At 40.3% G+C, this 25,551-nt stretch overlaps 1 protein-coding gene across 1 annotated transcript; it reads right to left on the reverse strand.

The window, feature by feature from the left end:
* Nucleotides 1–19,163: 19,163 nt before the first annotated feature.
* On the reverse strand, nt 19,164–21,746 carry GSPT2 (G1 to S phase transition 2). Its single transcript, XM_006219579.4, has one exon. The coding sequence runs from the start codon at nt 21,527–21,529 to the stop codon at nt 19,592–19,594; it is 1,938 nt and encodes a 645-aa protein (XP_006219641.2). The 5' UTR covers nt 21,530–21,746; the 3' UTR covers nt 19,164–19,591.
* Between the last annotated feature and the right edge of the window lie 3,805 nt (nt 21,747–25,551).

The following is a 25,551-nucleotide window of genomic DNA, read 5'->3' on the forward strand; positions in this document are numbered from 1 at the left end:
TCGGAAAACTGAAAAATACACTCACTGACATTAAGAACTCAATGTTTGAGGAGGTATAGCTCAAGTGTTAGAGCACATGCTTGGCATGCATGAAGTCCTCTGTTCAATCCCCGGTACCTCCTCTAAAAATCAATCAATCAATCAATCAACAGACCTAATTACCCCCCTCAAATAAAAAAAAATTAAAATTAAAAAAACCCCTCAACATTTGAGTGTCACAGCATATTAAAAGCAGCAAAATAGAGGGAGGAGAGGAGAAAGAGCTGCGGCAAGGGCAAGAAGAGGGCTGACAGGTGCATAGAGTTTGTTCCTGAGACCTCTGAGACACATGTGGCTTCTGCTTAGAAGGGACAAGGACAGACCATAGTTTAGGGGTGGCTAATATCTGGAGAGCCCTTGCTGTGTACTGGTCAGTCCACTGGGGCTCTACAGTCATTATCCAGAGACGGACTTGGTCGCTCTTCTACGTGCTGCATCTGCCCCCAGGAGACTCTTCTGCCTCCTGATCGAAGAGCACTAAGAATTTTTAAATCAATTTATTGTGGTGTGTGTATGTGTGTATGTGTGTGTGTGTGTGTGTGTGTGTGTGTGTCTGTGTGTGTCTGTGTGTGTGTGTAGAGAGAGACAGACAGACAGACAATGAAGTTTACCATCTGGACCATGTTCAAATGTACAACCATGTACAATTCTGTGGAATGAATTAGATTCACAGTAATGCACAAAAATCACCTCTCTTTCCCAGAGTTTTTCACTGATAAGCACAGAAACTCTGTTTACATTGAACAGTAACACCCCTGTTCTCTCTTCCACCTGGTGTCCGGTGTCCTCTAATCTACTCTCTGTCTCTATAAATTTGCCTAGTCTAGACATCTCCTATAGGTGGGATCAGACAATGCTTGGCCTTTTATGTATGTATTATTCATCTCAACAGATGTTTGCCAGGCTGGCCATCTTGTCTTAATGGCACTTTAAGGCATACAAATAACAAGGTTTCCATTTTCTTTTGGGTTGGTAAGGAGAATCTAGAAGCAGCCTTTCACAGCCCACTGTAGTCATGTGCACAATTCCCTGTATGCATTTTCAGCCACATCTCCGGTATTTTAGGGGAACGTTGAGATTCTCCTACAAGCCTGCCAAGTAATAGACATGATGTTTCAATCAATGAGCGGGTGAGAATGTTCTGAATTCTATGAGACTAAAGAGAATTAAAAGGGTTTTTCACCACAGACCATTTGTTTTCTACTCAGGATTGGATGAAGTGAAATAAGAAATTATGTACACTGATGACTCAGACCTCTAAGGGTGAACTCTCTTCTCTCAGTGACGAATTACTTCAACATCAGAGCAGAGAAATGGTATACGCCTCTCTGACCCTCATCAAAGAAACTCGGCCGTCTCAGCTGAGGAAGATGACAAAACAAACAAACAAACAAACAAAACAGAGGTTTTTCCAGACTCACTCTCTGTGGACACAACCGGTTCACCATTTCTCTCCCTTTGTGTCACCCCTTTTAGATAAACACCCAAGGAGATTGCCGGCGATAGCACCCAGCCTCTCCACGAGCTCTTTCTCATTTCAGTGTCTGAAGCCTTTGCTTCCTCTCTTGCAGAACAGATTTTACAGCTATTAGGCAAGCACGGAGCTAGCAACAAGATCGAGTAGAAGTCATAAAGCAGGGACCGCCTGCTGTCTGTGCTGCTTCCTTGTCCTTACTTACCTACAGTATCTACTGTGAGCAGGAGTGGTTCCACCTTAGAGTGCGGTGCCCTGGTTTCCCAGGGAGAGTTCAGTAAGTCCACAACAGGTTTTCAGAGGAAGGATGTAATGTCACATGTCAGCTGGTGAGTCTGCCGTGTTATGATGTCTCTCTGTGGATGTTCTCATGATCTATGAAAACCTCGACTGAAAGGTTATGGTATATTTTAAAAACCTCCAGAGACTAGATCCTGCATGTTTTTCATCTGGACGGGAATCTCCCCTTCTTCCCATGGTCTCCAGAACCGACTCACAGAACAAGAACTCGTCAGTCTACAAATGGTGCTGAGGCACGTGCATGTACTTAACGAGGGGCTAGAGAGAGTTCAGTTGGCAGGATCTACAGCTCACGAGACCCAAGTATTAAAGGGTGGAGATTAAGGACAGAGGGGAATTGGGTCACAAGTTTCTGGCACTGGGTCAGATACAGCAGGGGAGCAAAGGAGACAGGAAAAAGAACAGCTATTTGCTGGTAGGAACGGCCATCTCCTGGCATGAAATGGAGGTCTGGGGCATAAGAAAGGCTTTCAGGAACTGTCCTCGATGTTCCGGCAGGACCCGAGCTGGACTCCGCAGGTGCTCGTGGGACAAATGTATACCAGGCTCCTTCCTTGTGACTAGATGACCAGACCTGCTGGCCATGGGATTGGCGTGGCAGCACCTCTGTCGATGGTCGCACCATCAAGCCTCACCCTCCTGAGTTAGGTCCTGCACGCCTTCATCAGCGCACAAGTTGATTTTCTGTGATTCTAGTTTTCACCTGTGACCCTGGTGCGCAGCATGGACGGTGTGGGGCAGGATCAGCCCTGAGCTGCCAGGGGAGCCCTAACTCTGTCAGCATCCTCTGCCTTCAGAGTAGAGCCAGAATCAAAATAGGCTCCCTTTCTAGATTGGAATATGCCCAACACAGTGCTCAGCAAACACTGGACTTCTTTTGCTTCTCCTGTTAATACTTCGCACGGTGATCTGGGTAAACCAGGGAAGTGGCTGTTATAAGCCCTGGCATGTGGGCAAAGTAATTTCACTGTGCCACCACTGGCTAATCAGAATTCGAACTAGTCACCCGCCCCCCGCCTCTAGCAGTCTCTGGTCCCTCAGGCATGACATGGAGATAATGCCAGTTACCGGGATTATAGCATCGTTGTGAGGAGTGAACAAGACCGCAGGTGTGAAAGTGCTTGGGTGGAGTCTGTGACTCAATCCTGTGCATTTACCCCCCTCGGTGCATGTTCAGTCGGTGCCATTAACTGGTTTTTGACCCTAGGAGCTCTGATCCTGCTTTCTCACGGGATTTGTTGGCTTCTGACCCAGTGGCCCTTCCTATCCATGCCCGATGGTAAGAAAAACTGACTTTGTTGAAAGAAGTAGTGTGTTCAGTCCCTGGGTGGGAGTTGGGACTTCTCCCATCCACTCACGGCCATCCCATTCCCCTTTGTTTGGTAATGATGGCTCCAGACTGCACTGCAGCTAAAGGGGGCCCTATGACCCAGTTCTGCCCAATGAGATGTATGGGGGATGCGTTGGGGGCTTCTGCGGTATATGCCATTTCTTAACGAGAAGGACGGATGTGGGACACGGGATGCTGGTACTCGGAATGGGGCAGAGATGCCTGGAGCTCCTGCAGGGACGCCTGTGTGACTGCATGAGGTCGTCACCTTAACCTGCTGAAGAGTGGAGGGGGCGGATGGAAGCTGTGGTGTCCGTGACATCCCGGAGCAGCTGAATCAGAGAACGGGTGCTTCCAGACTTCTTGTTGCAAGGGGGGAAAATGGTAAGGCTCTATTTTGTTATAACCTTTGGTTCCAAACTTTCACTTAACTCATTTGAAGTTAACTTTTACAGATACTAATACTGGTGCTATATCCAGAAACTTTGATTTCATTATTCTATTCTGTAACTTTACAGGGTCTTCTCCCCACAGCCTTTCCTGTCAGCTGGGATTTAGATCTAGTCCTCTTCTGATTCAGTCGCCATAATTTGGCAAGAATGTCTCAGAGGCAGTGACGCATTAGCCCGTCGGGAGGGGAATGCTGTACGGTTGTCCCTCTTTCTGAAAGGTGAGCAGATATTGGTGCTCATTGCCCAGAGCACTTGTGTCATTTGAAGATTTAAAAAGAGACATCTTCATTCTCTCCACTCTTCTTCGTTTATTCGATGGAATTCTCCTTGGAGGAGAAACTTCCCTCACCCATTATTTGGTAACCAATGTTTTAGTTCGTGTGCCACACACAGGATAATTGTTTCATTATTTGCCTCTGCCTACCCAATTTCACAATAATGAATCCGTTTCCTAGCATTTAGCAACAGTGACCGTGAGGTCTTTGTTCCTTTCGAGCCACTCTGGACCCAACGTGTATTCACAGTTGATGTGCTTACATCCGTTTTAGTTATTATTCTTACTGACGCTCCTTTTGTCCCCACGTGATGCAGACTCATAATCGGAACCTGCTGCCACGAGGGGCCAGTGCCAAGCAGGCGCTCAGTCCCTGGGTGCTGGAAGTACGTCAAAGATCTGGGCAAAGTGTCTTGACATCACACTTCACCGTTTTGTTAAACTGCGTTCTATTACTGTGCCCGTCCCTCCACCAGATGCTGGAAACTGACATTACCCCTCTGCTGTCTCTGGTGTTATTCAAGTAACACTGCATCTGGAGACAGAAGAATTAACGCTCGCTCTCCTTCACTGGATCTTTGTACTTTACCTAAAGGACAAGTGATTCAACTAAGCTCATGGATTTGATTATCTTTCGGCTTACGAAATTCGTTTCCCCACATGACTACTAATTCTCCCTCACACTGTCTTCTCCGTGCTCATGGGTGCCATTGTCTGCTGTTGCTCTACTTCCTGGAAGCGTACGGGGCTCAAACCTCCTCTTTCCCTGACACATCTCCTCCTCCTCGTCCGACTGGCTCTCCGATGGAAGCCGTTTATCAGTGAATCACCGAGTGTCTTCACTTGGCTCCTTCCTCTCAGCGGTTTTTCCCATCATGGCTGTGCATGTTCAGGGCTGAGACTTGGTGTGTCCTGGTCACATCAATGACCCTATGCTGACCAGCCTCCTTTTCCCTAGACTTCAATTTTCTGATTTCTAAGGGCCAAAATCTCCACAAAAATGAGCTCCACAGAAAATCACTGGGACATTCTGAAGCATTCAGAGTCTGGGATGAGTAAAACATTTGTCCCCAGGATTTCTTGAATACAGGCTGCTTCTTGAGACGTCTTAGATTAGAGGTAAGGGAGTTAGACAATCCCTTCAGCTCATCCCACTGCTCTGGGAGATCACAGCCATCTCTACGTGGGAATTGCCAGGACATACACAGGAACCGGTTGGCCACTTTATTGAAATTTAGAGATAGTTTTTGACCTTTTACACCCAAATAAGACTACTTTTTGAGTGGGCTTCTCCAGCACTGGGCTATCAGGCAGCTCAGTTCTAGATAAGGATTTCACTACTAAAAATTTAGTAGCAGGTTTGAGTAATGGTATAAAATAAACCAAGGTGAGTGAAATGTTCCTAGTTTTTGCAGTTCTTCCTTATCCCTATCAATTGTTTGCCAATTCATCTGCAAGCAGTGGGATCATGTCTGTTTAGAAGGGGATTGCTTTAGAATTGAAATACTTTTTTTTTCCCTGTTTAACCTCAAAATTAGACTGCTTTTGCATGGCTACTCTTGTGCTTGAGTATCAAGAATTTCAGCCTTGCCTAAGGTTGCTCTCCCCCACCTTCTGCGATAGTGGTAGGCAGTGTTGTCCAAAAAATGATGAGACTGCTGAATGACTTATAATTCCAGACTCTATAGTTTTTTCTGTGGCCTCTTTGTATCTTTGCAACCAGCACCCTATGGTGTAGCTGTAGAAATGGATTCAAACAAGGCCTGACAGCAAAAGAAAGCTTTTACTCAGATGCAAGGCCTCCTCAATGCTGTTGCTATGGGAGCTGATGCATCCTGATTTTGTTGTTGCCATGGTAACTCATGCTTTTGACCCAATCTTGTTCAGACTTGATACACCAAAGGCAGCTTTTCCTCAGCTGCCAGTACCATCTTCTTTTTCAGTTCAGAGTAAGCCAATAGAACCAACAGAAGGATTTTCCCAACGATATTCACTACCCTATAAGTTATTTGTCACCAACATTGGGAAAGGATGGCTTCTAGGATTTTTATGGTTGTTAGCAGGTGTATGCACATATATGTATACATGTACCATGGGGATGGACAGGATGGAGCACACCAATTGCTCCCTAAACTGTTGGAGGAGCATCCTGGTCATATATTATTCATGATCAGAATGAACTGGAATAGACATTTATTGTTTATCAAGCATTTTATAACTACCAGGTTCTTCTCCTTGTCCTTTGTAGGTAGCTTGATTAGCAGTAGCATATTCTTCAATGTATAATAAACATAAAATAATAAATACATGAGATAATAGTGCACAGTTCACAGCAGACAGGAACAGAGAACAGACCACCTGATAGGTGAGAAATGGTTTTTCAATGTCGTTTTAATTTACAGTTTTGTTACTCGGAATAGATATAATCATTTTTCATATATTTAAAGGCCATTTGTATGTCTTTTTAAAAAAGTATTTGTTCAGCTCTTTTGCTGTAATGGATTTTTGGTCCTTTTTACTTGACTTTAAAGAGTACATTTGTTTGAGATATGAGCTCTTTATTTTTTACATATTTTAAAATATTTTCTCCATGTTGATCACTTTTTTTATAAAATCCATAGTTTATTGCTATTTATGGAAATATAAGCATTACGTATTTTAAAGGCTCAAACACACTCACAGAAATATACCAAACAGAATAGGTACCATGAGAAGAGGGAGAAAGTGGGAATTGAAGCTGTAAGAACCAGCATACAGTGACATCAACATTATAAAAACTTCTGTTAAAACTGGAAGCAAAGGAATTTATCTGGCCATGAGTTGTTTGGCTATAATATAACTAAGTATTTTATTTTAAAATGAGCTACTTGTTTCCATTTTGTTTATCTCTGTGATTCTATCTGCTTTTCAAATCTGGATGAATTTTAAAAGGTAGCAACAAGAAAATTGATACAGCATCAAGATAAGAACCTATTGATATCTAAGTTGGAAGCTTTGATTTCATTATATAGTAATTTGTAGATGACCCAATATGACTCAATATCTGAAAAATATTGGCTCATTCAATTTTTATCTCCTTGTCTTTTTTGTTTTGTGTTTTCCCAGACCAAAATGTTTCTTCTTCTTTATTTGTATGTAGGTCATTTATCAGCTTTTCCTTTGACTGTGTTTGGATTTTGATTCTTTTCCATACTCCCAGGTTATTACAGAATCTACTTGTATTCTTTCCTAGTATTGAGAGTTTTATTTTTTACATATAGATCTTGAAATCGTTTGGAGATTATTATACTTTTTATGGTATGAATTATAGATCAAATGTTACCTTTCATCAAATGACTATCCAGGTGTTCCAACAGCATTTATTAAAATGTTTATCTTTCTCTAGTCATATGTGATGTCACCTTAATTATGTATAATGTTTTAATATGTACATGGGTGTATTTCCAAACTCTGTGCTCTGTTTTACTGGTCTGTTCATGCAAATGCCATTATCATATGGTTTTAATTATTGAGACATTATAGTATATTTTATTCTTTGGTTTGGTTAGTCTCCCCTCATTGGTATTTTTTTCATAGTGTGTTGTAGTTATTCTTGTATGTTGTTGTTGCTGTTTTTCTCCAGAGGCACTTTAGAATCAACTAACTTGTCTTTTTTTGGGAAAAACAGCAGCAACTTGCTGGTATATTTTTTAATAAGAATGCATTAAATTTGTGAACTAATTATATCTTAATGATATTGAGCCTTCTGATCCAAGACCAAAAGATATTTTTCCTATTTTTTTCATAGCTTTCAAGAGTCTTTAAACTTTTCCTCATATATCTTTTCCATATTAAAAGTTTATTCCGAAGAATATTATCTTATGTATTGATATTGTAAATAATATTTTCTTTTCCATTATATCTTGTTTCTAGTTATTGTTTATATCTATAAAAAGTCATTGATTTTTAAATATTAATTTATACCCTCCTAAGTTTACCAAATCTTTTACTGTTTGAGTTTTATCACTATATTTCTCAACTTGTCCAAGAAAAATATCATATAATCTATAGAGTTTCAATTGTTTTTCAATTCTTATGCCTATAATTGTTTTTGTGTGTGTGTGTTTGGCTTTTTAATTGTGTTGGCTAATAGTTCCACTATGAGTTTGAATAGTCAAGACTGTGGATAACTTTTTTCTTGTTCTTGACTTTAGTAGGAAAGCCTCTTGTGTCTCTCATTAGAAATTTTAGTATTTACTTTAGTATTAGTTTACATATATAATGGACACTTCCTTTGTGCAGGTGTTTGTGTATCTAGACAAATACAATATATATAATGTATATATGTATATATAGGAAGTGTCCATGATCCTCCTGTTTTGTTGACTTTTTCTCTCTCTCGCTCTCTCTTTTTTTTTATTTTTTTGGTTCCATTTTTTTAGAATGAATGCTGAATTTCATTGAATTCCTTTCCAGGATGTTTGGAGATTTTAATATGCTATTTCCTCTTAGACCTATCATAAGGTGAATTATATTAGTGGATTTCCTAATTATCAACTCATCCTTGATTGCCCAGAATAAATCCCACTTGTTCACGATGTATTATTTTGTCAATGTGGTATTAGATTCCGTCCACTGATAATAAATTTAAAAGATTTGCATCAATATGAATAAAAGAAATTGTTCTACAGCTGTCTTTTTATTACTCTATCTTTATTCAGGTTTTGGTATCATTGTTGTACTCATTTCATAAAAATAATTTGAATTTCTCCTTATTTTCTATGTTTTGGAATATTTTGTATAGCACTAAGAGTAATAACATGCCACATTATGATTAGTTGGTAGTTAAGATTTGACAAAATTCTGTGAAAATTTGAAGGCTTGGTGCTTTTCTGTGAGGTAGTTCTTTAATAAATCTCCCCATTTCTTCTATGAAAATTGGTTTCTTTAAAATTTCCATCTCAATTGGAGTCATTTTTGCCTAGGAAATCATACTTATCATTTAGGTTTTCAATTTATTGTGCAGAGAAGTCTGTTGTTATTATATTTAATTTTTTCTGTTGTAATAGTTATTTTCCTCATTTCATTTCTTATTTTGTATATTTGTGTTTTCCACTTCTTTCTTATTACGTTAACTAGTAGCTGATTCCTCATTGTTAATTTATTTTAGGAACTCAGTATTTTGACTTAGTTTCATTATTTTTCCATTTCTTCTATATTTAATGTTTTCCTTTATCATTGCTTCCTAGTGTTTTCCTTTGGTTTATTTTGGGGTTTTTTGCCTAACTTTAGGAGTTGAAAATGTAAGTCATTAATTTCATCTTAAAATTTTATTGATAGAAATATTTAAATATTGAGAAATATTTATACTTAATATGAATATTAAATTTCCTATAATAACTGCTAAATATATCCCACATATTATGACATGTGGAGTTTCTATTATCATTGCTTTTTTTTAATGCATCAATTTTGGTTTGTACTTCCTCTTGTACTCAAGAGCATTTAGTAGAGTTTTATGGGCCCAGCATGTTTCCTCTATGCAACTCTGCCATACTTAAGAGAGTTTTAAAATTTTCTAATGTTAGGACATTTTTAACCTTCATTATATTATGATAAAAGAATGCTGGTTGTGTTATTTCTACTTCATTGAATTGGTAACACTTTCTTGTGACCTGGCATATAGTAAAGTTTTATGAACATTCCTTGTGTGCTTAAGAAGGTACTTTTCTGTTACTTAGTTGTAAAGTTTGATATATACCCAGAAGGTCTAATTTATTGATAATGTAGAATGAGGTCCAGTTTTTCCCAGGCGGATGTTTGGTGGGCTATCTTGGGGGAATGGAAAGAGAGAAGTTTAGCACACAGGAGTAGGGAAGGGTGCTTTGATCTAGGGACTGGTACATAGCCAGAGACATAAGATTCTCTTGACAATCATAAGCACTTATTTATTCAATAGATATTCTCAGTGTTCCTATAACAAGCCATATTTCATTTAATTCAGGTTTCTGTTTACAAGGCACAGACAGGTCTAACCACAGCTAAAATCCCTGTCAGTCTTATTGTTACATTGCTTGAATTTTCTTCTTAGCACTTAGTACTCCTCTGCTCATACTTAATGCTTATTTTCTCTAATATCTCTCTCCCCACTAAAATATAAATTCAGCAGATTTTTTGCCTGTTTTTTTGTTTGTCTATTCTATCCACTAGAATCCTGCCAGTCACATGGTACACTCTAAATACATGTTTGCTACATAATGTATGAATAATACCCACCCATGCCTTCAGGGAATAAAACATCTGATGTGGGGGCAGGCACAGTAATATATTTTTATAAGAAATCAATCAAATATGATGTCACTACACTTCACAACAACATCCAACATTCAGCATATATTGAATAAGCATCTGTTTTGTTCTCACTCAGGTGCTGGCCACTGTGGATACAGAGATGAATGCGGCAGAGTCCCTGATCTCAACTAGTATTGGATCTAGTAAGAACATCTCAACTATGAATTGTTATGCATTCAGTAACAATTCATAATAGCTTCAATAACTTCAATAGCTTCAATAACACCAACCACAAATCCAAAACAAATCAACTGCAAGAACAACAAAAACTAACAACTTAAAAATGTTATCCTAGAACAGTCTACCCAAGCAATAGAAATAAAAGCAAGAATAAACAAACGGGAACTAATCAAACTTATAAGTACAGCAAAGGAAACCATAAGCAAAACAAAACAACCTACAGAATGGGAGAAAATGTTTGCAAATGATGAAACCGACAAAGGCTTGATCTCCAGAATATATAAGCAGCTCACACAACTTAATAAGAAACAATCAAACAACTCAATCCAAAAATTGGCAAAAGACCTAAACAAGCAATTCTCCAAGGAAGACATACAAATGACTAAGAGGCACATGAAAAAATGCTCAATATCAATAATTATCAGAGAAATGCAAATCAAAACTACAATGAGTTATCACCTCACACCAGTCAGAATGGCCATCATTCAAAAGTCCACAAATGACAAATGCTGGAGAGGCTGTGGAGAAAAGGGAACCCTCCTACACTGCTGGTGGGAATGCAGTTTGGTGCAGCCACTGTGGAAAACAGTATGGAGATTCCTCAAAAGACTAGGAATAGACTTAACATATGACCTGGTAATCCCACACCTGGGCATATATCCAGAAGGAACCCTACTTCAAAATGACACGTGCACCCCAATGTTCATAGCAGCACTATTTACAATAGTCAAGACATGGAAACAGCCTAAATGTCCATCAACAGATGACTGGATAAAGAAGTAGTGGTTTATTTATACAATGGAATACTATTCAGCCATAAAAATGACAACATAATGCCATTTGCAGCAACATGGATGTCCCAGGAGAATGTCATTCTAAGTGAAGTAAGCCAGAAAGAGAAAGAAAAATACCATATGAGATCGCTTATATGTGGAATCTAAAAAAATAAATGAACATAAATACAAAACAGAAACAGACTCATAGACGTAGAATACAAATTTGTGGTTGCCAGTGGGGAAGGGGGTGGGAAGGGACAGACTGGGATTTCAAAATTTGTAGATACTGACAGGCATATGCAGAATAGATAAACAAGATTATACTGTATAGCACAGGGAAATATATACAAGATCTTGTGGTAGCTCACAGCAAAAAAAATATGACAATGAATATATGTACGTCCATGTATAACTGAAAAATTGTGCTCTACACTGGAAATTGACACAACATTGTAAACTGACTATAACTCAATAAAAAAAATGTAAAAAAACCCATCCTATTTCTATTTACGTATTCACCTACCCACCGAGGTGGCCGGTGTCACTGGGAGTCAAGACTTTGGCTTCAGAGAAAGGATATACTGATGAAAGATCAATGAATAAAGCAATACCCTGGAGCCCTGAATTTGAATGGGAAGTAGCAGTATAAACTGCTATATTTTGTCTTTAAAAATATTTCTTAGCTCTGCCCCCTACAAAGCACCAGAAACCGCAATGGACCTAGTAGGATACAGACAAACACCATGATTTTATTCTCTAAAAAGCATTTTCTGCTAAAAAATAAATCAAGATTATATGGTGAATTAACTGATTTCAGGAACTGTATAATGTGAGCCTCGAAAAACTTGATGAACCAGAAAAGAGGAAAGACTACTGGGATCTTGTAAAAAAGGATTCAAGAGCTAATCTGAAGAGGCTAAGTGCCTAAAAATGGGACAGGTTGAGCATTTATAAGAATAAGAAGTAAATCAATTTGAACACATTAAGTGTGTTTAAATATCGTATTCATAGTGATTCTAAAATATACTCTGTGGTCACCTTTAAAAGTGCTAAGAAATAAATTAATAATTTGAAAACTTTTAAATAGAAGGAAAGAATCAAATAATTATCCTTCCATCTGTATATCTACTGTGTTACCAAATCACTAATGATGGGAAGATTTCCTTTAGAGAATTATTCTACCTAATAATGAAGAAAGATAAATAGAACATCTTCATTCTGCAAGCTGTAATGAAATTTTGGAACTAGGTACTAATCATCAGTGTCTGCTAATCTCATTTAAAAAAGAGACAACCAGACAGTATGTATACACAGATAGAAGTACACAGTACACTTGTGAGGTACTCTTGCTAAAAGAGAGAGAGAGAAAGAGAGAAGAAAAAGCAAATTTGACTCCAACGAAGCTTCTAACAACCAATTTTCAGGAAAGTTGGCAGACAGAGGGACTTGTTAAACAATGAAAAAAAGGAGGATGTCAGCAAAATCCAGATTGTATGAAACTCTAGAGACTGAAGGATCCAAATTGTTCAACATAGAAATTATAAGAAAACACCACAGAAGAGAAGAAGGGACACCCTATAGATTGAAAGAGACTTAATAAGCATGTCAACAAATTATAATGCACATGAGTAAACTAGATCCTGATGTGAAAATCAAATTTCAAAAAAATAAATATTTATGACACAATTGGAAAAGTTAAACTAGGAATGAATATTTGAAGATATTTAGGAATCATCATTAATTTTACATGTGATGTTACTGTGCTTGTATTTTAAAAGTGTCTATGTCTTGCAGAGATACAAACTGGAATAATCTTTTATTAAGTGATGTGATGTTTAGGATTAGCTTCAAAATAATCTGCAGGAGGAGAGAAAGGGGTAGGAGTGTAGGTGAAATAAAATTGACCAAGAGTTCTTAATTGTCGAAGCTATGTGAGATCTACATGGTTGATACATCTTGTCATGTGTCTGACACTATAACAAAAAGATTTTTTAAAATGTCCAAAGCCACAACATAGACTAATTAATCAGAATTTCTGGATATGGAGCCAGGGCATTAGTATTGCTAGAAGCTACTTTCAAATGAGTTTACTATGCAGCTAAAGCTTAGAGTCAATGGTATAAACAGGGCCTTACTCTTTTTTCTCTCGTGATAAGAAATGTGGAAGTAAACTTGCATTGGTTTAGCTGTTCAAAGATGTCATAAGGATACCAGCTTCCATCCTCCTGTTCAACGCTTTTCAGTAGGTTGACTCTATGACCATTTGCTTGTCACAACATGGCTGCAACTGCTCCAGGCATCTCAATCACATCCCAGGTACCATCTTTTTCTGTAGAAGTTTCCAACACATTCCCACACACATCACTGGGAAGAACTGGGCCACATGACCATCCTTACATGTAGGGGAGGCTCGAAAACCATCATCTGACAAAGGGGAATGGGATAGCCATGATTGGCCTGGAGAAATTCTGAGTCCTTTCCCCAAGGCTGGACATATTGCTTCTTTATATATATATATATAAAAAAACCAGTTTTTCTTACCATAAGGCATTGATTGAAAAGGTTATTGGGTCAGGAATCATCAAGTCCGGTGAGAAGAAGCAGATCTCTTAGGGTCAAAAACACAGTCAAGGAAGGGTAAGGATTGACTATGCATTGAAGGAAATAAACTCACAAGGATCGAGCCCCTTACTGTCTCCAGGCACTTTTGTACCTGCTACCTTGTTCAGTACTCACAACAATCCTATAAACAAGGTATATGATCAAGCCACCCAAAATGGCTGTTCTCTTGCTCTCTGTACATCCCCTGCTTGACCAGTCCCTGCTTCACCTACATGCTACTCACTTGACTGACCTTCCCTTTTAATCACAGAGCTTGATCAATAAATGCCTACATACTTGCCCTCAGCCCCAGCTAGTGATTGTTCTAATCTTTAGATCAGAATATCTCCACAGTGATAGCTTATCAAAGGGGTATTGAGGGGCATGCTCCTCTGCTGATTTCCTTGGTAACTGATGAGCCAACCTGATGTCAATAATCCCTATAACTGATAACCTCCCTCTCCCCGCCCCCAGTAACAAAGACTGCTCCCATGTGCTGCCTCCTGCCTGCCACACACGGTGGGGATGTCACTCCAGAACCTCGCTTCAGATGTAGGCTCCCCCTTTCATTAAACTGCTGATGTCTCTGTGGCTGACTCCAGGCTCTATCTTTGGTCTTAAGGCTGGGCAAGTACAGGGCTTGCAGGTCTGTAGGGTGCAGCCCAACACAAGGTAATTGGCATTACCTCTACATTAAGCACGAGGGACTCATAGAAGAGGGGTGAGGTGGCTTATTCAGGGTCCTGTTGAGTGGCTTCATGATGCATTACACCTGTGTCATGGGTAAAAGTCCCTTCTCTGGCTTACCAAGATCACTGTCTGAAACATAAATGGGGCAAGAAAAAGAGGTCCATTATTTCCTCAGCACCATGCTAGGCATTTTCCACATCAGGAAGGAGGCATATTTTGATTCTGGCCACTTCACTGATCATGGGATCTTATGAAAGAGGTAGGAGCACCCAGGTGGCCAGAGCAGAACTTACCTTATTTTGTAGCTGTTATCAGTCTGCACACTCAGGTCATATATGTTATTTTGGATCCCACTAACTCACGCAGGATAGTTTGAGACCTAACACTAATCCTTGGGGATCTGTGAGGTTTGGTAATGCTGCCATTCTCAGAGTTGGCTGCCATGTGGCCAGTATTGCCAGCAGTTTTGGCTTCTTTATCTTACAGAAGGTATCTGATGTCCATTTGTCCCCTAGCCATCTGTGAGCCCAGCTCAGATTCTGCTGGGAAATCAATAGGACCTTTCTCGTGCCCTCAACTTCCCTCCAGGCTTTGAATAGTGTGCCATCCATGGAGGTAGATGTTCTTTTTGAATTATGTTAAATTTGGTCACAGTAACATTTTGCTCACCACCAGGATCTTGTGAAGCCATCTCCCATCCATCTTGCATCATCCTCTTGTAAAGTTAGAGCCTCCTCCAATGTATCTCCTTTCCTTAAACCCTTGGTGTTCCCTTCTTAAATGTGGAAAATATGTGCTTGTGGCTCATTTACTCTTTAGGACCAGAGTTCTTTTGGGTTTGGCATGCATTGAAGAACACGGATGCGGATGGAGCATTCTGTCATTAGTACCTCTCAGGAGCTAAGCCTTTCGATGTTCAAAAAACATACTAATACATTTTATTTCACTTATTCATTTATGCCTTACAAAATTGGCAAAAGAAGCTAAAGCAGTTGGAAAGCTAAATAATATATGTTGTCTGAGCATCAGTTAAAGCAGGGTGCAGAAAGGAATACAATGGTAGAAACCAAACACTAACCTTTAAACCAGGAACTGCCAGCTAAACGGGCAGAAGCCATTTCTTACTCACTTGCCTTGTAACATTGTGTTCTTCTTCTGTAAATTTATTGGTGTGGCAAAAGGTCACTGATAGACTGTGGTAGAGCTAGTAAAAGCAGTCTCAGGAGGAGATAATTTATCTACGTCTCTGTTAGAGACTAGAGGAAGCCTTTTACTCACTGCCTCAAATGTGAAAGAAGAGATGTAATCAGATACTTATTGGATACATATCATATCAAATGAGAGATACAGTGACGTGACTGTATACAGCAGCCTGACTGTGGACAAATATTTTTGTGTCCTCTCGTACTAAAACTGAGGGCAGGTCTTCACACTTTCTGCTTGGACTTTTGAAGAAGTTCAGCAATGAAAGAGAGAAATATCTTCATTAAAGGGCTAAGAACTGTCTGCAAATTACACGTGTATGTAAATTCTGATTGCTTAGTATTAATCTGAGTGGAAAATAACAGACTATGCTGAAACCAACCCCTTTTGATTGATGTCTGATTCTTAGAGCCTGAAACTTTCATCCATTGACTTGTAAAAGAAACTATACAATTTTTTTTAAGGATAAGTGAAGGAAAAGAGAACCCCTCTAGAACTTAGACAAACTTCCAATAAAATAATCTAGCATTGTTGAGTGTAGGATAGAAGTCAAGGGGGAGGGAAGTCAATAGTCAACATTCTACAGGCTGTAGTGTAAAATTGTAAACTGTGCCCTCTTGTATGTAAGCAAAGCTTTTTCCCCCTTGTTTTCTCAATACAAGGCATGTTCATATAGTGGGTTCTTCTTTTTTTCTCTTCCCTTTCCCCTGTTGATTTTGGTGATCATTTGAACATTAACTAACAATACACAGGGTGTTTTGAAAAAGCCTCTCCCAAAATCTAAGGCAAGCCCACTTTCCTCACTAGGTGGAAATAGTCGTATTTCTGGTGAGAAACCTGGGATCAGATTTTCCTCCCCTTGCCCCATGGCCAACCATGAGTAGATATTGTAACTGAAAACTAGGACAAAAAAAATCATATATATATATATATATATATATATATATATATATATATATATATATATATATTTATATGCTTATGTTTAAAGAATACTAGAAATTAAATGTTTTAAGTTAAAAAAACTAGGAAAAATCAAAATATGTCAATACCCTCAGCAAAAAATATAGAAAGAACCATATTGAACATAAAAACGGGTACTGGATCAATGTGAACATGTTCAAGTGCTCAGGTTTTGGCAGAACTTCTGTGGTTGTGGAATAGTTTCTTTTTAAAAGGTTATGAAATGGTAACTAATAATTTTCTTGCTGCTAAACAGTCGATGTTAACTACAATGTGTGAGAGGAATAGTTGTACTGACAAATGTTTAGACGTAAACTTTAAAAACAGTGGGTTCTTGCATTGTAGCAAATCAGAAATCATGATATTGTAAAAAAGAGGGTCTATTTTGAGACAGGATTTGTCCATTAAAGATAGGAATGGTAATGATCGTGGATATTCATTGTGCTGGCAAGTTGTCTGAGGGACCAGAGAAAGATGTTCAGTGAGCAATGCAAGCTCAAACTTTTATCCAGCCCAAATTTCCCACTTTCTTTTCTTCATGGGTCTCTGCTGAAGGACAGAATAAATTGGCCCCTTTCCTAAATCTCCTTAAGATAGGAAGAACCTTGGGAGAGAACTTACCAAGAGCCAATAGGTAGGACACATATTGAGAAAGCCTGAAGTAGGAAGTTCATGATGTATTTACAGCATGCAGCCAGACTTGGGGAGATTTTACACTGATCTTGCTTGCCAGGAATTTGAAATGCTCTTAGGATAGTTAAACTGGTCTGAATTAGAGGCAACAGGGGACCTTTGAAGGGCCACTGTTTTGTATGCCCTGGGCAAATGAGTACTGTGTTATAAATGGCCTTAATTTGTAGTATTGGAGGAGACAACCAGACATTAAGAACTATAAAGGAAGGTAATCATGACGTTTGAAAGAAATGTTACCATGAGTTTATATATTTTCCTGAAGTGCCAGGGTCTGGTGTCTCCAACCACCTAGACGATCTGCTTCTCACTGAAATGAAAATTACTGGTTTCTAAATCCACCCCCCAAAGATATATGTCCTGGTCTCTGAATGTTGTTTTTTATATAGTTCAGAGCTCCTGGTAGAGAAATTTTTCTATAACTGGCAAATGAGAAAGACATTTAGCAGCCAGTTTTTGATGGGAAATTATCCAAATTGGATGGAAAAAGAGTTCTGTCTTACCTTGTGGCTTTGGCCTATTAGTGGATGAGATCCACAGTAATCTTACTGGCAAATTACTAAAATTGCAAAACAATGAGATGGATGCAGCCTCAAAGAAATTTTTTGAAAAAGTGGCTGCCAGGGCACAACTTTCAGCAAACACTGTATTTCATACAAAGTTCAGAGCACAGAGGCAAGAGAAGGAACTCTAAAATAAAGATGACACTCTTGCCACTGACATCCTAATTATTAAAAAACTGGATCCAAGACAGTAGGAGACATCCCTGTGGGTGAGGTGAGCTGACCTACTGACAAAGTAAAAATCCTGTTTTCCCTTGTGGGTGCCCTGAAGATAAATGAGTCACAGAACCACCCTAACAATGTTCTAAGTGGCTATCTGACAGGTTAGCCAGCCTGGAGGTAGGTGCATGGGGACACAAACAAAGGGACCATGGAGAAGGGTCCTGAGCATGAGCCCAGGGTGTCCTGGCAGTTGTGTTCACCCTTGTTCAATCCTCCCGTGAGTGTGAGGAATTGGCTCTGCCCACCCCTGGGCAGTGTTTACATCGGGCCACTACCCACTTACCAAGGCAGAAAGTTCTTGCAGCTGTGGAGAGTGATGGCAGGTTATCACGCTGCACTCCCAGCAACAGAAGTAGCCACCTCAGGGTCCACAGTTGGCGTTTTCCTCAAAGCGCTCTTCAGAGACAAGTCCAGGATCTCTGACCCCAAGAGTGGATCATGATCTGATTGGAAAAATGACCTTCCACCGTTCCTACTAACCCCAAACACTGGAGAGTGGAATGGTCTCCCCATTTGCAAGCTCCAGACCCTCACTAACTCTTACTTGTGGGTAAATGACTTAGAATTGCAAGCATTTAGCTTCTCAATAGTCATGCCCCTTATTGTGTCGCTTCCCACATCATGACTCTCTTGGTGAATAGAACAAAGAGGTGTGTTTAGATGATGGAGTGCAGGTAACAGTCTAGCCAATGTATGGTCTGCACCCCGAGGTATGTTCGTAATTTTGCCATGCTCAACATTTGGGGGCCCAATAGGTGGCCTGAGCTTTTCTTTTTCAAATCATAAGTTGGGAAGCAGCAGAACTCCTTTATGGACTGGACTTAAACACAGAAAACGAACTTCATTGGGAAGAACCCTCAAAGAAATGTTTTCTCAAAATTAAAATTTTTTTCCTCTAGTACAAACCTGTGCATTGGGTGTAAATCCCTCATTTAAAAGAGTGAGTGCGGCAGTTTTTCCAAGCCCAAGCAATAAAATGTCTCCAGTTACTCAAGAAAGTAAAAAAAAAAAAAAAAAGCTAACTGAGAAGTATTACAGACAAAATAAAAAATATTCAAAAGCATTTCAAATACCAATTAAGAGTTTCGAATGGAATATTTTATTCACATGTTAGTTGTCTTTTTAACATGTACACACACACTGACACATTCTGATTGGTCTGCGTGGAACAAGGGTTGTCTAGATAGCCTAATGGAAAATGAAAAATTAAAAATATATTAATTTTTCATTGTTATAGACAAGTACATCCACATCACTTACAAAGCTATTACTGATTCAGTCCAAGGAAGCAGAGTGTCAGAGGAGGAGGAAACTCTTGGGTAAAGTCAACAGTGACATAACTGAGATCTCAACATGAGAAAGCTGACAAAACATGGATGTTTGCTGGGAAATTTTTCATTGCAAAAGATGGAGAAAAGTCTGTCAAGGGGCAGTAAATAACAGAAGGTGGTGAACGTTGGTAGTCAATTCTCACAGTATTGTGCAGGGGCATCAAGAAAACTGCTTAGTCCTTCTCTGGGACCAGTTTCAGAACTTTTCCAATCGCAATGGTCTTACCCTCATCTCTTAAAGTAAAACGACCCATCTGAGGGAAATCTTTGAATGTCTCAAGGCAGATAGTTCCTGCTGTCCTTAACCGGGCAATGCACACTTGATCTTGTTTCACAAAACGGGGCCGGGTCTTACTCTTTTCTCCTGACTTTTTGTCTACCAAGGAGATTAACGCAGTTATCTCAACTTCCTCAATGCAAGTATGAATGTGCAGCACCGCATTATAACCTGGGCAGATGATGGACTTGTGCTCAATAATCACAATCTGAACATCAAAAGTGCGTCCAGAATGGCAAAGATTATTAGGATCACAGAGAATGAATCCTGGAAGAATCTCTTCTTCTTCAATTCCCTTCAGTCTGATTTTCAGGTTTTCACCTGGGGCTACATAATCAGTCTCAGCATCATCAGAAAGTATTCCCAGAACTTCCACATTGTGCTTGTTTGGCATCATCACAAGCTGCTGGCCTTTAAAAATGGATCCTGATTCCAGCTTGCCCAGGACCACAGTGCCCATATCCTTGTACTTATCCACAATTGGCAGTCTAATGGGTCCATCAACTGATCTGTTGAAGGTTGGCATATTATCCAGATATGGAATGAATGGTAATCCAGTGTACCAAGGGCAGAAATCAGATTGCTCTTTAATATTTGCCCCGGTCAGCCCTGAGCAGGGCATAAAGTGAATGTCCTTTTTGGGACTGAAGCCGACTTTTTTCAGAAAGGGCACTAGCTTTTCTTTACATTCTTCGTATCTCTCGCTGCTCCAATTGACTGTGGGGTCATCCATCTTATTAATAAGCACTATTAAATATTTCACCCCTGCTGTTTTGGCCAACATTGCATGTTCTCTCGTCTGTCCACCTTTTTCAAATCCAGTTTCAAACTCTCCTTTCCTGGCAGAGATTACCAGCACAGCCAGATCAGCTTGAGAAGCACCACCAATCATATTTGGGACAAAACTCTTATGGCCAGGGGCATCTAGAATTGTGAAGTGTTTCTTTTCTGTTTCAAAATAGGCACGACCCACTTCGACTGTCTTACCCTTGTCTCGTTCTTCCTGATTTGTATCTAAGGCCCAGGACAAATACCAAGTTTCTCGGTTTTTCTCTTTCGCTTCTCTCTCGTATTTCTCAAGTGTCCTTTTGTCAACCATTCCTGTCAAAAACATTATCTGTCCTCCAATGGTTGACTTGCCAGCATCTACATGCCCAATGAATACCACATTGACGTGTTCTTTTTTCGGAGCACCCGAGGGCACGACCACAGATTTCGATTTTCTGATTTCCTCTTTCTCCATCATCTCCGGGCCACTTTCTTCTGGGGGGCCCGAATCTCCCAAGGAACCACCCCCCGGCTCAGCTTCACTGATTTCTTTATCGTGCTCCCATGACTCTTCTAAGACCATCTGCACCTCTCCATTTTCTACAACAGGTTCCGAAAGTTCCATGGTAACGGCTGAATTGGAACCTTCACGCCACACTAACTGTTCCTCTTTGGAATGTTCCACAGGTGCCCCCCGTCCCAGCCTTTTACCTGGAGGGTCGCCCGCGCCGGTGCAGGTTTCATCCATGCTGGTGATGTCCGCCGGGGGGGTCTGCGGCTGGACCGGGCCCCGCAGGAAGGACGGCACGAACTCGGCGGCGTGGATGTTAGGCACGAAGGGTTTGGCGTTGACGTTGAGCTGCCGGCTGAAGGCCGAGCTGAGGGGCTCGACCTGGGCCTCGGCCGCCGCCGCCGCCGCCGCCGCCGCCGCCGCCGCCGCCGCCGCCGCCGCCGCCGCCGAGGAGGAGGCTCCGTCCCCGCTTGGGGCCAGAGCCGGGGCTTCCATGTCCACCTGGTCCCAGCAGTCGGGAGCCGAGTCGCTGCTGCTGCCGCTGCCCGGATCCATGGTCCTCAGCCCCGATGGGTGCGGGGAAGGAGCGGGCTCCGCGGGCCGGAGAGAGCGGGCAGGGCCGCCGGGGGAGCGGGGCGCGGGGGGGCGGGGGAGGCAGCGAGAGCGGAGGGCTCGGTGGGGAGCGACAGGGACCTCAGCGGCGGCCGGAGGCAGCCCGGTCCCGACACTGCATTCGCAACTGCGGCGGCGGCAGCAGATATGGCGGCTCAGCCTCTCCTGTTGTGTGTGAGCGGATCTCCTCCCCCAAACCCCAACCACTTCCGACTCCTCCGCCGCGGACCCAGCGCCGGGCGGGGATTGACCCCTCGCTGCCATCCGTATGCTCGGCCTCCTGCCTTCTCGGTCCTGGCTCCAGTCCCAAAGGCTCTTTTATTTTTTCCCCCTTTCAACGACTATGTCCATTCATTTTTGTTCACGCGCTCCGGGAGAGCCATGGGACCACGATGCAATGGTTAAACCTGAACAGGCACACACACCTGATTGCCAATTCGACTCAGAGATTCCAGTGAAAATCCCTGTTGAACCCATGGAGGTGGGCTCTAGGTGAACTTTTTTACCCAGCAACCCAGCAACCAGAGGAAGGGATTCGTAATCAGGGAGGCACTCTTGAAATCCACGAAGATGTAGATGAACCTCGGAAATGCAACTTTAGATCAGTCATTAAACCCATTAAAACCCAGAGGCCTTGGGATTTTCCCTGCCGTAAGCCTGTAACTTTCCTGATGGCTTCTACGGTGTAAGGATCGGATTATAACTCCTTTTCACGTTGAGCACTCTGGCTGTCTGCATAGAAGGAATTTCCAAGGAGAACCTTGTCCCAGGGAAGCTGCGTGACCTTACAGCGTTTGTGCAGATGCCTGGACAATGGCTAGCCTGTGGATGGCAGACACAGGCCCAAGACTCAGATCTCTTGTATTCTTCCAACCAAGTATATTCTGGTGTACCTGTCCCACTCACCAGCACCTCCCCAGAGTACACCCTAGGTCCACAGGCTTACCTCTCTCATTCTGGGGGCCTGGAACCTTACACGCTGCTTGTACTCGGTTTGCTCTAAGAATCGACATCCTGTTGGAACTTTCCTCAGTTAGCCATAATGACAGGGGTTGTGAGTATCAGCCTAATTAAACCGATTAAGACCCCTGAGATGGACAAGGTCCTTAAGACCCTAAGTAATAGAATCTCATTCTTAGAAAGTATTTGTAATATTTGAGCCAAAACCTAGAAGAGCTAGTTTGTAAATTATCTTAATTTAGATCAAACCGAAATAAGAAAAAAAAAAAAGATCCTGGGAAAACACAATTTGCTCCTACAAGATGAAGTCAGAGAGTTGGATATTAAATCCAACAACAAACCAAAATATAAAAATTAGTAACTGATTTATAACTTAAGAATTTTGTTTTCCAGACTCTATGTGGTGGAAAAAAGTGTTCTATGTCTAACATACTTAGATCCTTGGTGGTTTCAGTCTGAGGCTGCCACTATTTTACTAGCTCTGTGCTGTTTCCAAGCCATGAGCTGTCAAACCCATTCATTCTTTTTGCCTCGGGAAATGGCATAATTATTTGCTGTCACATAAAGAGAATGTGCACACCTTTTCACAGTGAATAAGAAGAACTGAGGGTAAATGTGCAGAGACCCTTGATCATACTCCACAAATGTGCTGGAGCCTTTCTTGGGCATTCTGTGAACCTCAGATAGACTTACTAAAATGTCTCTGGGAAAACTTTCTGTCAAAGTTTAGGCAGCTGTGTTCACATCAAGTTAGTAATAACAAGGAAGCAGGAAAGACCAGGGATGTTTCCTGGGTCATTTGCATTGACCATGAGAATATTAGTATGACTGCTAGTTAGTAATATCTCTGTTAGAGAACAGAGGATGCCTCACTTTTAGAACCTTGAAGAGAAATAAGAAATGATGAGTGATGTCTTCATAAGACATCATCCTTGGGGCTTAGGGGGAGGCAGATACACCCAAGAGAGAGAAACACTGACCAGGCTAAATACACAGAGACACACCTTGGACAATATTCTTTTGGTTTCTGTGATGGGGTGATTGTCTCCAATTTATCTGCCTAAAACTTTGAAAGAATTCATCAGTAAATGAGAGAATTCTCCCCATTAAAGGCTTTTAAAAAAGAAAGTGTAGGCAATATCTGGCCACGGCTTTTTAAAATCATTTTCCCCTTAAAATTTTAAATTGCAAAATATAACACAAACACAGAAAACTGCGTGAAGCAAAATTATAGCTTATTGACTTAGAAGGAAAACCCACTTGTAACCACCACCCAAATCAATAATTAGAAATTAGCTAGCCAATTCAGAAGGACTCTCTGTACCCTGTCCAATCACAACCTGCTCCCTCCACCCTTAAATGTAACCACTAACCTGACATTTATGGTAATCACCTTCATGATTTTCTGTACAGTTTTATCACACAAAGGTATATTCAAACACTACAGTTCAATTTTTATCTAGATTTTTAAGTACTTCTTTTAGGTCTCTCTTAATCTACAAGTTTTCAACCTATCCTTCATTTTTTAATGTCATTTATTTATTGAAGAAGGTGGATGATGTGACTTGTAGAGTTTTCTACATTCTTGCCTTTACTGATTGTGTCCCTATGGTATAGTTTAGAACATTCTTTTTTTTCCTCTGTATTTCCTGTATATCAATAATTGGATCTATGATCTTGACCAGATGTAGGTGCAATTTTTTAGCAAGAATACTTCAAGGGAGATTTTGAGTATTTCCATAAAGAGGCACATAATGTCAGGTTGTGACTCCTTTTACAATTAACAGAAGTTAATGATCATGTAGAAACATTACATCATTAGCAGTTGCCAAATTGTGAAATTGTATTTATCCTTCTTCCTTTCTTCATCAATTGGAATACTCTCTTGAAACAGTTTCCTTTCATCAACAATTTTGTTACTTTGAGATACAAATTATAAAAGAAAGACAGGAAAGTGCTTCGTGATTCATTTTTATTGGAGTGTTTTCAGAATAATGATTGGTTGCCTATGATCCTTCACAGGTGACAAATAAGGATATTGCAAACGAATAATTATGGATTATTGAGTTTAGATATTTGATGTGTTTTAAACAATGTTTCTTACTATATTTATTGAAGTTAAGATGGTTCATTATTGGCCATTGGAAACCTCTTCAAGTTGGATTTAGAGTGATTTTGAGACTATACAAGTAGTCTTTGATGGTTCATTTATTATCTGATAAGACAAAATGTACTAGATCAATTTTATACATTTATGCCAAACCAGGAACACTGGTTCTTATTGATAAAAGAGGATGATAAAATTTTAGAAAATATAATAATTACTCATTTGCTTTATCCCACCTACCCACATAGTAGTCTCAGTACTGTACCACCAGTGTGATTAGAAAACACAGATTTTTTTTTCATTAGCTCACCATATTCTCTACCAGTATGTCATAGTTGAACTGCATTTATCTGATAAAAAACTCACTTTTGTTGAGTGTTTCCTAGGTGCAGGTCATGTTTCAATTACTTTCTGTGGGTTTTCTTATTTCTTCTTCCCCACCATTCTGTGAAGAAGGAAATCTTACCATTCTATTATCCAGACAAGAAATGGATATTTAGAGAAGCTGAGTGAGTTATCTAATGTCATGTAACTAGTTAAGTAGTGAACTTGGTGTTCCAACACAGACAGTATGATTCTAAGGTCATATTGGCTTGTAACATCTATTGTATGCTATGGAAGGAATTAGGAGATTTGGAAGATTTAAATTACAAATAGGAGAAGAGAGTAAAGCCTTAGATTATCTGGAGAGAATAGAAATATAGAAGATTCTAAGAGAAAAAGGGCAATTCAGTGGAATTCATTTATAAATATGTATATTTTCTTCCTGAAGTAGGAGATAACCCTGTGGCGACTGTGAGAGAGGATTGCAATAAGGAAAAAACAAATGAAATGTGAGAACATTTAAAAAGACTTTTAGGGTGTGGGAGAAGTGTCTGACTTGGGAGTGTAAAATTAT

This window comes from Vicugna pacos, chromosome X (assembly GCF_048564905.1).
Source record: "Vicugna pacos chromosome X, VicPac4, whole genome shotgun sequence".
Classification (NCBI taxonomy): domain Eukaryota; kingdom Metazoa; phylum Chordata; class Mammalia; order Artiodactyla; family Camelidae; genus Vicugna; species Vicugna pacos.

What these genes read in the sequence shown, in the direction of transcription:
- GSPT2 (XM_006219579.4), bottom strand. Translation starts at nt 21,529, where the DNA reads ATGGATCCGGGCAGCGGCAGCAGCAGCGACTCGGCTCCCGACTGCTGG.